Below are 17,070 nucleotides of genomic sequence, written 5' to 3'. Positions count from 1 at the left end.
TATCATTATTATTATTATCATTATTATTATTATCATTATTATTATTATGGGCTCCAGGTCTTATCTTGAGCAGTGCGTAAACGATAAAGTCTCGGAATGGGTAGGGCAGGTGACAAAATGTGCTAAGTTTGCTCTGTCGCAGCCCCAGCTGGCTTACTACCCAGTGTTTGCTTTTAGATTAAAACACCACTGGGCGTACTTTATGAGAATTCTTCCTGACAGATAGGATCTACTCGCACCTCTGAAGCGTGCAATAGCTGATTCCCTAATACCGTCTATTACACGTCACAAATGTACACAAGGTGAACGCGAGCTGCTGGCGCTGCCAGCGAGAATGTTAGGCTTGGGCCTAATAAATCCGTGTCAAGTAGCGGCCATAGAGTATGTAGCATCGGCTAATATCGCTGGTCCATTAGCCCAACATGTTTAAAAACAGAATTACAGGCGCATGAGCCACCAGACGAAAATGAAATACACGTTGGGCAACGGGAGATGCGCCAAATGAAAAATCAGTATTTGAAGTAAAAACTTGATGAGGTGAAGCGCTCGATTTCTGATTTGAGAGCTGTGGACCTTGCCACTCAGAAGGGTGCTTCTAGTTGGCTTACTGTTTTGCCAATTAAAGATATGAATTTTGATTTTAAACAAGACTAAGTTTCGAGACGCTGTGAAGCTCGGGCAACGACTGAGAAGTTCCTGATACGCCCTCTCTTTGTGTTTGCGGGGACATCTTCATTGTGGATCATGCTACGATATGCAAACGGGGCAGATTTATCGTACAGTGCCATAATGAATTGAGAGATTTGGAGCCGAAACTGCTTCGCATGATATGCAATATTGTTGAAATGGTGTTGAAATCGAACCAGTTTTGCAAGACATTTCAGGAGAAGAGTTGAATAGGGGAGCTAACACCGACCCTAATGCACGACTGGATATAGTTGCTGGGGAATTCTGGGAGAGGCAGAGGTCGGCTTTTTCTGATGTGAGAGTGTGCCACCCAAATGCAGACACCTATAGCGATATGGATCCAGACCAGACATTCAGGCAGCACGAAACAGAGAAGAAGCGTCAGTACGCAAGCCGTGTGTTAGAAGTAGAGCAAGCTACTGTTGTAAAGTGAGTTGGAATGCGTTATTTTGAGGCTTTTTCAGTTTCGCTTTTTGTTTTGTTAAGCCTTGCCTTTTTTGCCTACGTGTTATTTTGGTAGTTTTATAGTTTTGATCTTTTATTTTTAGTGTGTACTTGAACTTGACTCAGTTCGCGGATTTCCTTTTTACCGTGTCAGACATTTTAATCGCTTGTTATGGTTGAGAATAATCAGTTTCATAGGTGGTGTTGTTTTGGTTGGTAAAACTGACCTTGAGTTTTGCACACACCGAAATTCCTGTTTGCGCGCTCGATTCCTGTGCGCAGCTCGATCGTTGGCGTTTAATTAGTTCCTTGGTGCTCGCCAAGTACTGCGGAGCGACCCACCCAATTTCCCCCGTTGCAAAATAACGGTTACACCATGGAAACTCTTACAGTCAGCTAACCCAAACATGTCTACGGTTTTCCTAAAGTGTTGGTACCTCTCGCTAGAGGAGAGAGAAAGAAAGCGTCAATGTGGTAGAAGTCAACTCTTTTGTAAGAGAATTAAAGAAAAGTACAGATTCCTAGTACCTCTGGTTAATTTTCCTAAGCGAGTCGTACAACTCCCAACACTACATTCACGCCATTATTTTTAGCACGACAGGTAAAATGGCGGTGGAATGTGAACGATACCAAAATAGACTTGCTGAGCTAGTTGCTACAAAGAAGGGCGAAAGCTATGCGACTACCATGTCATGGATCAGGGCAAGTGTCCTTTGCCCAGCTGAGATCAGCATTACTTTGCTTTTAAAGTGCACCTAAACCCAAAACTTTTTTCGCTTAACGAAATAAGCTTATTTTTTGGAGTATTTCTGTGCAAAAATTTTTTAATTTGCTTAAATCTTTAATTTTCTGTGCCTAGTCAAAATGCAGAAAATCGGCTGCCATCTTGCCCCACGACCGAGTTTAAAGAGGAATGGCTCTAGTGGATAATGTGACGTCAAATCGAGAACACGAAAGTCTGCATTTCACACATTTTCACTTGTTTGGGAAAGTTGTCGCCGATATTGTCCGAAATATGCCGACTAGGCGTGTTGTGTGAGGAATGTATGAAGCGCGATACCTTCTTGCAAATTTCGCACGTTTTCATCCTCATTTAAGCCAATGAGACGAGAATGAACCCGGATGAATAAAACAATTATCTGGATACATACAACTATTTTAATAGTAACTTACCTTTTGAAACGTCACATCTGCACAATTCGTTACTGACCACCATTTTGTCATCTTGATTCTTCCCGTCATTCCCTCGGGGGGTGCTCCTTGGTACGCCATCCAATCAATGGTGGCGAAAGGATTGAAGTTGTTTCCATTCCTCCCAGATTGCATTGCGCAGACTGTAAAATTTTGATTGTTGACTTTTTCTGTCCAAAATGTGATAGCATGATGCACCGTGTCGGAGTCATTCAGGTTCATATGACTAAGGGTGATCTGCACTTGAACTTCTTTATTCGGATAGAAGCGGTATGGTGGGAATACCACTATTTTGCAGCTTGAGTCTGACCATTTGGGAACTCGAAAGAGCTTAACCCGACCATGAATGATTGGAAAGCCTGTAAGATTGGAAACGCTCAAGTTTTAAACCAGTAGTAACCAATTTTTTCCTGTTATATCTCATGCAAGTTTCCGGAGGTTTCAATGTATTTGAAAATCCTAACTTTTTTGTGTGTGAGATACAATGAATATATGAAGCCAAAATATATGAACTTCATATATTCATATATTCAGTTCAAAAGATATGAACTTTATATATTCATTGTATCTCATTTATCACTTTCACGGGTTTATTACGAATCAACTTAACGGCCTGCTACCAGTTGGCTTGTTAGCTCAATTGGTAGAGCGCTGCACTAGTATCGCAGAGGTCAGTGGTTCGAGTCCCGTACAGGCCTGATATTTTTCAGGTCTGATTTTCGCTATTGCATAAATAGCGCTATCTACTGCGAGGATCGAGCATCATACGTATTTTGTGTGTCTTGTAAATGAAAGACGAAGTTCCTTCTCATAGTAATAAGGCCTTACCCTCACAGCTGCCAGGATGATACAAGGTATTATTGTCCAGTCCCTTGCAGAAGCTCAATTTGTACAGGCATTCATTGTCATATGTCGTTCCATTTTCCGTGCAGACTGGATCTTGATACGACGGGCAGTTGTCGTTACACACACAGCGAGCTTCATGGGCACTGTAGGTTTTGCAGACTCCGAATGATGGGCAGAACACATTTAGACAGGGATTGAGGTCTGTGAATATGAAGCAAAATGATATTTAACTCAAAATTAAAGAAAGATACGGAAGCAATGATATCAAATAATTGCACTGATACATTCAAGTTGAACCCAAACCTCCAATAACGACGTAGCTAACAGACAGATGGTCGTGTTTGCTTCCTGTTCCACTCAAGTCTTTGACACAAATCCTCATGGATGTGAGGCTAACTTCCTACACAGAGACCAGAGAGCACAAGTTAAAACAGCAGCAGAATAACAATCATAAAATCAGAGCGATCATTTACCTCAATCCAGGCTGATATGATGTTATTTTTGGGTAAGACAAGGCTTTTCATGCTGACTTGATGGTTGTACAAATGATGCACAGACACAAGGACAACAGGTGAGGCATAAAAGGTTGTGTTGAACTGCACCTCCTGTAAAAATTAAAGAGAGAACAAATTTATAGGAGAGAAAATCTGTATGGTACTATGTAGCTCAGCTCTGTTTTGAAAACGAACGTTTTTTTTTTACCTTGAAATAGCTCCTCAAACTTCATAGTAAACGAGACTAGATTTCACTCACTTGACAAAAACCATAATTGTCTTCAGCCGTTGGCGGGTTACTATTTGGAAAATCTGCTTCTCCTGACAGCGTAAAATTAAATTCAGAGCCATTGCCAACAAATGCAAACCAGTCCTGGAATAAATGAATGCAAAGCATGAGTTGCCGTCAAACAAAGTATAAGGTTATCAGACTAGAAAAAACAAAACAAAAAAGAAAACAGCTAAGTTGGCTTACACACTCACCCATAAAAACTACAGTAGATGTATCTCTTACCACAATGGTGTCTCGATGTTTTCCATCGAAGGGCAGGAACTCCCGGATGCACACCTCGAAACTTCTGGAATTTACATTTTCCAACCAAACATACATAGCGTCCTTTGGCTTTGTGTCACGTGTGTACCTAGCTGACACAAACATGGATGGTCCTCCAAGAAAACTCTGCAATGTTTTTGGATCATATATGAATTTATGTCTATGGAGTAAATTCACCTTAGATCCAATAAAAATCATTCAGCTAGACAACATATCATGGCCACAAGGTAAAGGTTTATATGTTGGATATCTTGTCTTTCATTGGCTGAGAGCGAAAAGCTCGAAATCTTTCCTAAATCTTCCTTTCTTTACCTTGCAAGGTCTGGACTTTACAACCCACTACCGAAATTTCTGAGCATTGAGTGGCCTGTTTAAATGAGCATGGATATGTGTTCCACATGAAGTAGGCGGGATTCACTTTGCAAGTTGGTCTAAAGTCTTTCTCATTAGGGTATTAGACGCTCAGAGGGGTTTGACCTTAGAGTTCTATTTAGTTATTTCGTTATTTCTTCTTACCTTCGAGAAGGTAACTTTGTCACACTTAGTTTCTGTTGTCCATATTCCATTAAAATAAACACTACCACGCGTCATTTGTGGATGATCTTGGAAAGCCAACCAGTTGACGATTCCTGTACCATTTGATCCAATGCCTGACTCACGAGCACACACTTCAAAGTCACGTGTAGTAACCGACTTAACCCACATAGCTGACGGTGAATGGACGCGTGAGAACGCTTCACCATGGCTGACCGTCACGTGAACGTTAACCTGCAATTTTGAAGCCAGGGCGCGCAAGGCATTATCAGTTACTTGATGATAATGAGATTAACCTGTACACGTATTTCAAACAAAATAACTCAACCCTCTCAAATAGTCCACGTATCGTGCTGCTCTCTGGAGCGTACGTGCCAGAGGTGTCTCGCCTTTTCAGATTCCAAAGCTTCAAAGTTCATTGTCTCTAATTTGTCTTTCGATGCCCGTTCTTAATCTCTGAAATTTTAATTTACGGTGCCAAATAGAGTGTTAATTACGACGGAATATCTTACGTCAAAACACAAACTGAAGTTATTAGGATACTATGAATGCTATCCAGGGAAATGTGGTCACAGTTGGCGCTGTGGCAACCGAGTTAGGAGAAGATCAGCTGATTACGCTGACCTCTTAAAGCGAGACACGAGCTGGTGAGCTCAGGTAAAACAAGAAACGTATTTCATGTGGGGAGAAGTAAAGTGGAATAGATTTAGTCGACAAAGTTACGGGATGAACAAAATCGAGTCCACCTAGAGATTGATCAAAAAATGACATCGATCGAGTGGAAAGACGCTAATATTCCCAGAGTGTTGCTCGACCGAAGATCTTTCATTACTACATTGCGGTGTTGGATGGTGCCTTGAAGTGTTCCGGATCACCGACTAGTACAGTACTTACCGTCCCCGATCCAGTGAATGTCTTGGGGAATACAACGTTTGTGCAACGAGGCAGTCGGCAGTGTTGAGAAGGTGAACACGCACTGCTGCAGCTCCAACCCTGCAGAGTCTGAGAAATGTTGAGCCTGCCAGTTTGGAGAGTGTTACCTACAGGTAAGGAGATGTGTCTTTATCAAAAGAACCAGTTGGCATTGTAACGTACGTGACTTAGAAGTTCAGACAGAAAAGACAACGCATATTAAAGTTACTGATTTGACGAACATGTAAGGGTACGTCTCCATCCCTTAACTCTTTGATCTTAGAGCAATTTTCAATTGCGTTATGTCGATTATCCAGAATAGTTCTAGTTTTTTAGTTAACTTTGTATGCGCGGCACCCTATCAAAAAATTAGATGCAAAACTGAAATCAATCTCGATTTGGTTGCTCTTATTTTCACCGCTTTCAAGGGTCACTGTTTTTACTTTGCGTCATTACTGGCTTAGTTGATGTCAGCTTTCGTTTTGCCTGACCATTATCAACTTGTTTTTTGTTTTTCGACACTTCGAAAACTATTCCATTTGGCCATATAGTTTTCAGTGTCTCGCAGTTGCATGATTGTGTCCCTTAATACAAAGATAAATATTTTCCTATAGAAGCTTATCCAACAGATAATGCAGATCAATTCCAGGCGACGGAAAGTTGAGAGACCCTGGGAACGAGGTTGAAGACTTTGCGGAGGCCTTCTCTGGGGCCTTAAGTCGCCGTAACTTAACTCGCAGGACCAATACTCATGGTCTTAAAATAAGTGAGGAGAATTTGCTACCTTTCTATAATATCAAGAAATGGATAGATATTCTAGTCTTCTCGGATAAGGACGAATAAACCGTAGGCCCCGTCTCCTGCAGGGTTAGGGGTAGGAGACGTTAATTTCCCACGCACGAGATTACTGTCTGGTGGATGTCCTCTCCTGGGGTGGGATGGGAGGGAAGGTGAGATCGTTACATGGACTGAAGCGGCTGCCAGGGGCGCCTGATAATGCTGACGTCCGATCTCAGCCTTATCATTGTAACTAGACACGTTTGTTGTTAAGAGTGCTTGAGACTCTCTTTCTAACTTTGGGCGACTTTGGGCGATTTAAGGCGACTTAAGCAAATCAGTACAAAAACCGTTGCGACTTTAGGAGATTCAAGGCGACTTAAAGCGATTTTATACAATATTTACAGAATCCCTTGCAATAAACACAATGTGATTAGAGTGGGGCGAATGGGGTCAATTGGGATGGGTGGAACCCTTCTAACATTTCGTACCCAAGAGCGACTTAAGGCAAATCTAAGCAACTTTAGGCGACTTAAGGCGACTTAAGGCAACTTAAGGTCCCAGCGTAGGCCTTTGCAGTCAGATTTGTTCATTTGTTAATTTTTTCATTTAAACATTTTGACCTTATCAGGTGAATTAGGAAGACTATCTTTTACAAGGTGATGTTCTTCATGCAGCGCAAGAGGTTACGTTGAAATGTATATCATATTTGTTTTCCAAAGATACAAGGAGATTTTTCTCTTTATTTTTTTCATGAATTGATTAGGGAAAAACTAGTTTTTCGACGCTTCGAAAACTATTCCATTTGGGCCATATAGTTTTCCTGTCTCGCAGTTGCATGATTGTGTCCCTTAATACGAAGGTAAATATTTTCCTAGAGGAAGCTTGTGCAACAGAGAATGCAGATCACTTCTACTTGTAGATGAAAGCTAGACTTTGCAGTCAGATTTGTTAATTTTTTCATTTTAACATTTTGACCTTACCAGGTGAATTAGGATAACTATGTTTTACAAGCTGATGTTCTTCATGCAGCGCAAGCGGTTGCGTTAAAATATATACCGTATTTGTTTTCCATAGATACTGGTGAGAAGAATTTGGTGAGAACGTTAAAGCATTTCAGCTTTGAAGTCTTGCAGACGTAACCGTAACCATTCAGAAAAAACTACGGCTCTGGAGGAGAAATAGAAGTCTTATAACGTGCCTATACATATATACATGTCAAAGTGGTAACTTTTTCTTGAGGAAGATACAACCGAGTAGCTTTCATTTTCTGTATTAAGTTTGTATTTTGGTGTTTCGTAAGATAACTGGAGCTGGAGTCAAGCAACTGTTAATCCAAGGAGTAGTTTAAGCAGAAACTAAAAAATTAGACACGACATTCCACACGACTTACGGGGTCTACTTATGGACTACTTGCCACGCGACTTACATTTCGTTTTGTTTAAGTTTGAGCAAGAGGACAAGAAACATGACTTAACATCGCTTGACTGTATATAACTGTATTATTCACAAAATACAGTAATCAAAATATTTTTTTATGGTAAGACCTATTCTTTTATGCGAAGGGTTTTTTAGACAAGGAAGTGGTATGAACACGACCGATCCCAATTTGAGTTTCTAACACGTGATGAGGGAAGAACCAAAACATTGAGACGACTTGATGCGGATGAAAGATGAAAAAAAAACCTTACCCTATAATTGCCCATTCATAAAGGGAAGTGTGGTTATCAAGCTCGATCATTCTTTATTATTTCTTTACCTCCATGAGGAACGAACCAAATTTTCCATTTCTGAAAGGATTTAATCATAGCCTCTCACTGTAAGCTAAACTTTGAGGAGTCTTCGAATTAAGTCTAACCATTTATTTCTAAAAGAAAAGAAATTTTCCATATAGTAAATGAGGCATTCCGTTAGCCTTTAGCAAAAAAATTTCGAAGTAGGTTTTGTGAAGAAGAAATCTCACGTAAAAATCAAGAGTTTAAATTAATTCTAAACATTTATTTCAAAAGAAAAGAAATTTTCTATATGATAAATGAGGCATTCCGTTAGCTTTTAGCAAAAACATTTCGAAGTAGGTTTTGTGAAGAAGAAATCTCACGTAAAAATCAAGAGTTTACATTAATTCTAAACATTCATTTCAAAAGAAAAGAAATTTTCTATATGGTAAATGAGGCATTCCGTTAGCCTTTAGCAAAAACATTTCGAAGTAGGTTTTGTGAAGAAGAAATCTCACGTAAAAATCAAGAGTTTAAATTAATTCTAAACATTCCTTTCAAAAGAAAAGAAATTTTCTATATGGTAAATGAAGCATTCCGTTAGCTTTTGGCAAAAACATTTCGAAGAAGGTTTTGTGAAGAAGAAATCTCACGTAAAAATCAAGAGTTTAAATTAATTCTAAACATTCATTTCAAAAGAAAAGAAATTTACTACATGGTAAATGAGGCATTCCGTTAGCTATTAGCAAAAATATTTCGAAGCAAGTTTTGTGATTTAAGAAGTAATCCCTCCTAAAATCTCCAAGAGGGTCGCGCTGGGGTTAAGCGTCATGCAACCGTCAAATGGCCAAAATGTTAACCGATAACCGTCAAAAACGCATAATTTTTACCGCTAACCGTCAAATAAGCGAGCCAATGTTAGCCGTCAAATGTCTAATATATCCTAGCTAAAAACTTGCCTTAACTGGGGTAAGGTTCTGTTCTTTATGAATAAAAGTTTTGATATATCACAAAAATACATTAATGAAGGTACTTTCACTTCTAGTTGCGAGTAAAACTGGTTAGCGACAGAACTGACTTCCGGTGTGGAAACACTTCTGGTGTCGTAAAACTTTAGTCATCTATTAATAAAAGGTTTTATTGATTAACAGTTCTTTACAAACGCGTCATTAAATAAACTTACAGCCAAATTCTTACATTTAGTTCCTTTTATAAACGACTTTCCCCCTCTAACCCTAAAAAAAACAATTTTGTTTTTGATTATCATATTTGAATATAAATGTTGATACATGGGCTTTCCTAAAGTTTATGATTTAGGGATCCTGCCCGAAACAACAATTAAACAGTCGGTCTTCAGAGCAAAGAAAATTAAAACTTTTAGGAAGTTTAATGACTAGAATAGTGACCGTAACATACTGTACAGGAACTATGTTTTTTTTCTCTCAAATTGCTCTGACGTATTTGTTAATGAACCTTGTACAAATACAAAGCTATAACAGTCCGAAAGATGAAATTATCTTCATTGGTGGCTTATATTAAAATCGACAAAGTTTGACAACACCACACGTGTGGTGTAGGTCCAAAAGATTTTACTTCACTATCTGCTTCCTTCCCTCTCAAATTTGTGAATGAAATAACAAAAAAATATATTTCAAGAAACTAGACTATACGACAATGAGATCGGCAGTCAAGTCTTTCTTAACAGCCTTAAAAGAGGACTGCAAAAGAAGGTGGCAACTTAAACTCAAACTAAATATATTTCAAGTCGTAGTTTGTAGGAGAATTCCTGTCATAATTTTCCTTTAATCTTAATTTTGTCCAAATGCAGAGGTTTTTACTCGCTACTTTATCGTGTTGGGAGGATTAATGCAGTCTTACCTTTCACAGCTAATAAAAAATTTCCAGAGATGAAAACAATCAGCATCAGCATAGTTGAACAATTTATCGTCGCAGACCAAATGGCTGTGATTTGCACCAGTGATCTGTGATCTATGATTCAGTAAAGTGAGTTCTTGCATTTATACATAGATCATAGTTTTTGTTGGCCAAAATAGCTTCCTACATAAGCAAAGTATCGTGTGTAAGACAAGGAAGTACTCTTAAGCTTCATACTTCCCAAACGACGCCATTTCACCGACGCACGTTTTCCACCCCTGGGTGTTTGAGTTTGACCCAGAGGGCATTAACATCACGTAGCGGCATGATACACATACCGCATGATTCACAGAGTGATAAAGTTTTTAGATTACTCAGCCATTTGTTTTATTTAGTTGGGAAAACCTCTCGAAAGTTATTCACACCCAAAAGCGAGATCCCCTTTGTAAAAAATGTTACAAATAAATAACATCATTTGATAGCAAAGCATATCTTGAACCACTTGATGAAATGCCTTTGTTACAAGATGCAGAATCTCGAAGAGGGAACGTGCCTGAATTTGACGGCAGATACCTCTGAACGTAAAAGCATACAGGTACTCAACAGCTGAACAATATCGTCTCACTCTGTTTTGAGACTGAATTTTCTTCCTTATCGTGCTAAAGTATCATGTGCCTCAGTGGAAAATAAGATAAAAAGGAGGAAAGAGGTATTAATTCAATGCCTGTATGAAGCTTTTACGGTTTTATTCTTTTTTGCTTTGCAATAAGAAGTTAAAAAGTAGCTGGCAGGTGACTTACACGTTTAGTTGAAATGACAAAAGGCTTATGTTGAATGTAACTAATTACACTGGTCGCCTTTGATTATGGTTTTGCAATAGTCATTTCAAAACAACAGTTTAAAATGTGCGTGTCCAAGCTATGAAGATAATTAAGAACAGAAATGACTAGCATGTATTACAACTTTCCAAAAATGTATTTTGACCCAGAGGGCAGTAAGATCACGTAGCTTCCTACTAAAGCATAGTATCATGTCTATCAAAAGGAAGTACTCGTGTGTTTCATACTTCACAAACGATGCCATTTCACCGATGCACGTTTTCCACCTCTAAGTGTTTGATTTTGACCTGGAGGGAAATAACATCAAGTAGCAGCACAACACGCATTGCCGCACGATTCACAGAGTAGCGCAATGTGTAAATAACCCAAACATGTTTTTTATTGGTTGGGAAAATATCTCTAAAGAAGTTACAGTCAAACCCGGAAGCGAAAAGTTTTCCTGTCAGTATAGGCACTGCAGTAATCGCGAGTCGATGTATTTGCTTCCGTGAGAAGACGATCAAGTTATTGTGATATTTTCGAAGATTAATCGATAGCAACCTCCAAAGGGGCTCCAATCTTTCGAGGGCCTTTGTATAAACTGGTAATGATCTATTAATCTTGTTAATAACATTGTTTTTCTTCTGGCTCGTTTTGACTCCTTAACTGGCTTCTCAGTGTGTTTGACTTTGACCCAGAGGGCAACAAATAAAGATAGCTTACACATAACTGCATGAATCTTTGGAATGTAAAATTTGTCATTATTTTTGTTACAGGAAAGAAGCAGTCTACGTACCCTGCCTCAGCACTAAAGGATTTTGATCAGGAAATGTTTGTAAAGGTACACTTCCTGTTGAAACTACCTTTTTAGCAATTCATAATCATCTCCAAAATTGAGCCTTTGTTTCTTAACTAAAAGAATGACTAGCATCTAATTTCTTCTTACAATATCACCCCCGAATCACATATTAAGGTCATCATAAAGTAAAGATCACAAGAAAGAATATGATCACCAACTAAATAATCTCTTGATCATTAAATAAATTCTCCTTGTCAGCACCTTAGGAAATGTATTGAGAACAGTATAGAGAATATGAATACTGATGTTAGGGGGTAAAGAGTTAAATGGACCGATCTAGAAGAAAGGAGGTAAGATGCTTTCTTGAAAAATCAGATTAACTTGATTATAAACTATGGTGCTGATATCTTCGGAGTATTCCATCCGTGTGGAAGAAAAAAATTTTTTTCATTTCCGAAACGATTTACCCATAGCCTCGCACAGTAAGCCGGGCCAATTTTTAATGTGTCTTTGATTCAAGTCCAAATACATCTATTACAGAGATTAATAAGAGGCATTATATCCAATTAATATGTGAGGTCAGGGTCTGCATTCCCTTAACCCCCGTTAAGGGAATCCGTTAATCCGTTAATCCGTTAATCCGTTAATCCGTTAATCCGTTAATCCGTTAATCCGTTAGTCCGTTCTCGGATACGCTCGATATATCGGCGAAACCATATCTCCAGTCAGTGAAAAGAAAAACATCCGTCATCTCATCTTTGTATGTATATCTTTTAAGCAACGTAGGCATTTTTCTGAAACCGTCAGACCACATTGGCAAGTTCTAATAATGTACTGACTGTTTTTGCCAATCGATGGGATCAGCACTTTGCAGAAATTTGTCAAGAATGTCTAGAATCTTTGGTAACGATCCTGAATGGGCCAACAAATGGCGCCTTCCCTGAACCGTTAGAAACAGTTATAAACAGTGACAGAGCTTAAGATGCTACTGAAAAATTATTACTTTGTTTATTTTAAATAACCCATCAGTAAACAAAAAAAATCAAGGTAAGTATATTTATTAAATATAACCGCAGCCGTAATTAGACCGTGCTTTAAATGACCGCGTTTCGCAGGCCTGCTAAGAGAAGGTAACAGTTTCTCCAGGAAATAACAGCTTAGGCATTTTATTCCAGACTCATAACAGGCCAAGGATCTTCTTGAGAGTCTTACATCAGCGAATGCGGCAAGTTTTATTTTATTTATTTAATCACTTTCACCAGAGTATGGTGAGGGTCGCATAACAGAGCGAGGCTCCAAATTAAGTGCGTCCAATATCCCAACCATCCCACCCCAGGGGAGGACATCCATCACACAGTAATCTCGTGTGTGGGAAATTAACGTCTCCTACCCCAACCCTGTAGGAGACGGGAGCTCCATTTATTTATCCCTATCCGAGAAGACTAGAATATCTAACCATTTCTTGATGTTATAGAAAGGTAGCAATTTCTTCTCAATTATTAAGACCCTGAGTGTTGGTCCGGCCGGGGCTCGAACCCTCGACCTCCCGCACAACAGTCCAGCGCTCTATCCATTGAGCTAACCGGGAGGCGACCATTACTTCCTCCTAGTACCAGGTGAGTACGAAGAAATGATACATCTGAAGAAGAACTGTATTGTAGATAGTTCTGTAATGAACTTATCAACCTGACACTGAAATCTGAAGCAAAGGACCAAAATCTCCACTGATTTCGACGAAATGTCCTGGAGAACTGTTCCAGCGAATGCGTAATTAAACCAACGCATGTGATCAAATCTCGCGAATTCGCAAGTTACCTGGACACTGTCTAATGGTTTCTGTGTATAACTACAGAAGGTGACAATTTGCATTAAAAAAAAAAAACCCTCCCCACCCTCGCAAGGGGGCTTTTGCTTGGGAAGTCGTGGTCGCTAAAGCTGCAAATATTGACAACTTTATGATCTGTGTACGAACAGAGTTACCTGCGCCTACCAAGAAAGCGAGAACACCTCATTTGAGTTAATTGCTAAACTCACTTTGTTTAAAAGTGCTGGTATCTGAAGGTAAAAGCTGGTAAAATTGCATTTAAATCTGCTAGAAACTACTGAGTGGAGGTAAGAAGGTCCCGTTTTGCATTAATGTTCACTATTCGTTGCCTGTACACACTGTAACCGTTGTATTGAATGGTCCGTTGCTTCAAGTTAAACTCATCTGTGCTAAAAAAAACCTCTCTAAAACAACAGTGATTCCAAAGCAGAGAGAGCAGTTGAAGAGATCATGAAAGTTGGTTCTCATATGCCGAAAGCTTAGCTTGGGACAACGTTACGGAATATGTGAACGCTAATCGCCGACTCACAACATAAATTTTGTTTCAATTATTAGAAATTTCTGAGTGCCAGGTCTGTGTGAGAACTAGTGCCAGATTTCTCCGAACCATTCGTTACAAAAGCGACCTTGTTCATGGTATTGCGGTCAGTCTAGTGACTCGGTCCTCGAGGCTGCTGATGCCTCGAGTCCAGCCTGCCGCACTACCGAAGAATTTCGAGTAAGAAATGTCACGTACGTTTCCACTTGAGGTTACTTTTTCAGCAGTTCAATGACGTTGAAAATTAGTCTTTTGTCCCATAAGAGTGATTCATATCTGGTTTAAGCCCTGAATCAAATATCAAGGTCAAGAGAATAAAGGAAATGATCACCAATTAAAGGAGCTCTCGTACAGGCCTGATTTTTTTCAAGTCTGATTTTCGTTATTGCACAAATAGCGCTCTCTACTGCGAGGATCGTGCATCATACGTATTTAATACCGCAGTTCAAAATATATTAACTTCATATAAACATTGTATCTGATTTATCATCACGGGTTTATTACGAATCAACTTAACGGCTTGCTCCCAGTTGGCTTGTTAACTCAATTGGTAGAGCGCTGCACTAGTATCGCAGAGGTCAGTGGTTCGAATCCCGTACAGGCCTGATTTTTTTCAGGTCTGATTTTCGCTATTGCATAAATAGCGCTCTCTACTGCGAGGATCGTGCATCATACGTATTTAATACCGCAGTTCAAAATATATGAACTTCATATATACATTGTAAGCTCTTGATTGTTGAACAAATTCTCCTTGTCAGCCCCATAGGAAATATATAGAGAACAGTATGGAGAGTATGCAGACTGGTGTTTGGGTATACAAGGTTATTTGCCAATGCAGACAGTAGGACTTATTGCAAAAAATGAGTCGGTGAAATATACAGTTATTTCCTCGTGAAGAGGAAAGCAAATTTTTGCAACTCTTAAAGGTGCACAATCTCGAAGAGGGAGTGTGTTTGAATTTGACTGCTGATCTCGATGAAGGGTATGTAAGGCTAGAGTACTTAACATATTGCAATCTGCGGTCTTGCCTTGTAGTTAGGTAGCACAGAAAGCCGTAAAAATCTTGAACAAAAGCTCATCTTTCAAACCGGTAGTCTAAATCCCACAGGGATCAACTAACGCTTTTCATTCCACTAATTTATTCATGTTTTTCTCGTTGCAATGTTCCCACCAATAACGTAGCTCCATTTTCTGCCTTTAAAAGCACACACAACCCACAATTCCTCTACTCGCTCCGACGAAGGGCTAACGCTCAAAACGTCAGCTTTTGTAATCGTAACGGTGGCCAATTTACCATTTCAACTTTGTTGATATATCCAGATTATTAGGGTACTTAACAGTTGATTTATCGTCTCTGTTTTTTTTTTGTCTAAATATTTTTCCTTTTGTGTATGTACCTCATCTCCGAATAAGCGGTGCCGCACCGGTACCAAGGAGCTTATTCGGGGGTAACACTTAATAAATTTTCTTTCCAAGACAAAGAGTCTTGTGGAAAAATTGTCGTCTGCAAAATTTTAATTTTTTTTCGCCTGCAACGTTTCCAACCTAAAACTCCAAAGTTTACGAATTTATCATCTGTTATTTTCCTTATCTTCATTCTATCCCGGCAAAGAACAATACTTGCTATTTAATCACACTGCTAATTCCGGAATTAAACATCCTTTGAAAATTTTCTTTAGCGTTATTAGTAAGATAAAAAACCTTACATTGGTTGATCACTTCTAACAGAATTGTATTCGATATTTTTTTTAACTAAAAGCTCTTTCAACCTCGTTCCCAGGGTCTCCCATCTTCCCGCCCCCTGGAGCTCCAGGGGGCGGGAAGATGAGAGACCCCGGGAACGAGGTTAAAACTCTTTCAGGATATGTTAACCCTCTATTGACCACTGTTGCTGATATTCGGATAATTTCAGCAAAATTAGCTGACGATCTGTTCAACAATACTATTTTTACTATTTTTTCTGTTCAACAATACTATTTTTTCGAAAATGGAGACAAGGAGTAGTATCACCGAAGTTGGTCCACTTTAAGTAGTTTCATAAAACACTTCAATCTCATCAGGTCGAAAAGAGTGACTTCCTGCCAGGAATGATTGGGCAAAGGAGCTGCCATAACTGTGGCCAGATGGCGGACCGTAGGTGTGTCCAGGGTCTGAAGAGGAATGTGTGTTGGATATGGCGTACTCGTCAATGTAAATATCGCGTCCTCCACCAAATGTGGGTCCATAGCTAGAACAACTGTACATGGAATACTTATAAGTCTGGCTATACTTTCCTGTCTGAGACAGTTTCACTGGTCGCCAGCCTGGCTTGTTAACCAATGAGAACAAAAAGGCCGATGAACTGTACCGGTACGCACAACTGGAAGCTAATTCAGAGAGAAAAATTAAAAAAAATATTTTGTTCAAGTTTTAGACAGCCATACACACTCGGCTTTTTTTCCCGTAGACACATTATTCCTTTTTTTTATTTTACGAGTATAAGGACTGTTCTGTGTTATCTGAAAAATCACGTCTATGTTTTAATCTAGTAACTTTCCAGATTGAGTATCATGGGATTTTTAATCACATAATTCATTTTTATGCAGTTATTTCACCTATTTCCAACTGTGATGCTTCAATTATTTTGAAATAATTACCTTTAAGGTTATACCAGAAACTACAAGTCTCGTTTATTAGAGCAACGTATTTCAACGCGTGTTGTTTCGCACCTAGCCATTTCAGTTGCTCTTGGATGCTTAAACTGAATGCTTTGTTGTCTAGTTTTGATGTGAAATAACATAACATACTTTATCTAAACATGGGGTTTGAACTTTATACAGTTTTATCGTTCCACGTACAAAAACACCAACTCGAAACATAAAGGGCCTGTTTGATTGTTTGTTTTCTTTTTTTGTTTTTGTTTTTGTTTTTCAAGGAAGAGACCAGATATATTCTCAGATTTTAATTTTAGCGAAGAGAAAAGGCAAGCAGACTTGATCACTCATGCACTTACTCCATGACGTGCTGGTGTATCCACCAAAGATGTATTTTCCCACACGGACAATGGTCACTGTCGCCCCTTT

The 17,070-nt window shown here is 39.1% G+C and overlaps 2 protein-coding genes and 1 pseudogene across 2 annotated transcripts in view; 1 reads left to right on the top strand and 2 right to left on the bottom strand.

Moving 5' to 3' along the window:
• The window catches only part of LOC111345978 (uncharacterized), a 25,952-nt gene extending 15,848 nt beyond the window's left edge, over positions 1 to 10,104 (bottom strand). The window contains 9 exon segments of the mRNA XM_088748603.1: positions 2,305 to 2,681; positions 3,151 to 3,369; positions 3,472 to 3,568; positions 3,642 to 3,773; positions 3,922 to 4,035; positions 4,177 to 4,341; positions 4,732 to 4,983; positions 5,644 to 5,789; positions 10,032 to 10,104. Coding sequence (XP_088604729.1) covers positions 2,305 to 2,681; positions 3,151 to 3,369; positions 3,472 to 3,568; positions 3,642 to 3,773; positions 3,922 to 4,035; positions 4,177 to 4,341; positions 4,732 to 4,983; positions 5,644 to 5,789; positions 10,032 to 10,083 — 1,554 coding nt within the window. The 5' untranslated portion in view covers positions 10,084 to 10,104.
• LOC148740539 (uncharacterized) overlaps positions 188 to 17,070 on the top strand; it is a 25,155-nt pseudogene continuing 8,272 nt past the window's right edge.
• Positions 15,506 to 17,070, bottom strand: part of LOC148740538 (uncharacterized) — an 18,882-nt gene continuing 17,317 nt past the window's right edge. Inside the window, exons 16-17 of the mRNA XM_088748605.1 lie at positions 17,001 to 17,070; positions 15,506 to 16,374 (exon numbers count right to left, since the gene is read on the bottom strand). The exon at positions 17,001 to 17,070 is cut by the window's right edge and continues 164 nt beyond it. Coding sequence (XP_088604731.1) covers positions 16,034 to 16,374; positions 17,001 to 17,070 — 411 coding nt within the window. The 3' untranslated portion in view covers positions 15,506 to 16,033. The remainder of the gene's footprint in view (positions 16,375 to 17,000) is intronic.

The sequence above is a fragment of the Stylophora pistillata genome, chromosome 2 (genome assembly GCF_964205215.1).
Source record: "Stylophora pistillata chromosome 2, jaStyPist1.2, whole genome shotgun sequence".
Lineage (NCBI taxonomy): Eukaryota > Metazoa > Cnidaria > Anthozoa > Scleractinia > Pocilloporidae > Stylophora > Stylophora pistillata.
Note: the sequence above shows the minus strand (reverse complement) of the source record. Positions and strands in the feature narration are given on the sequence as shown.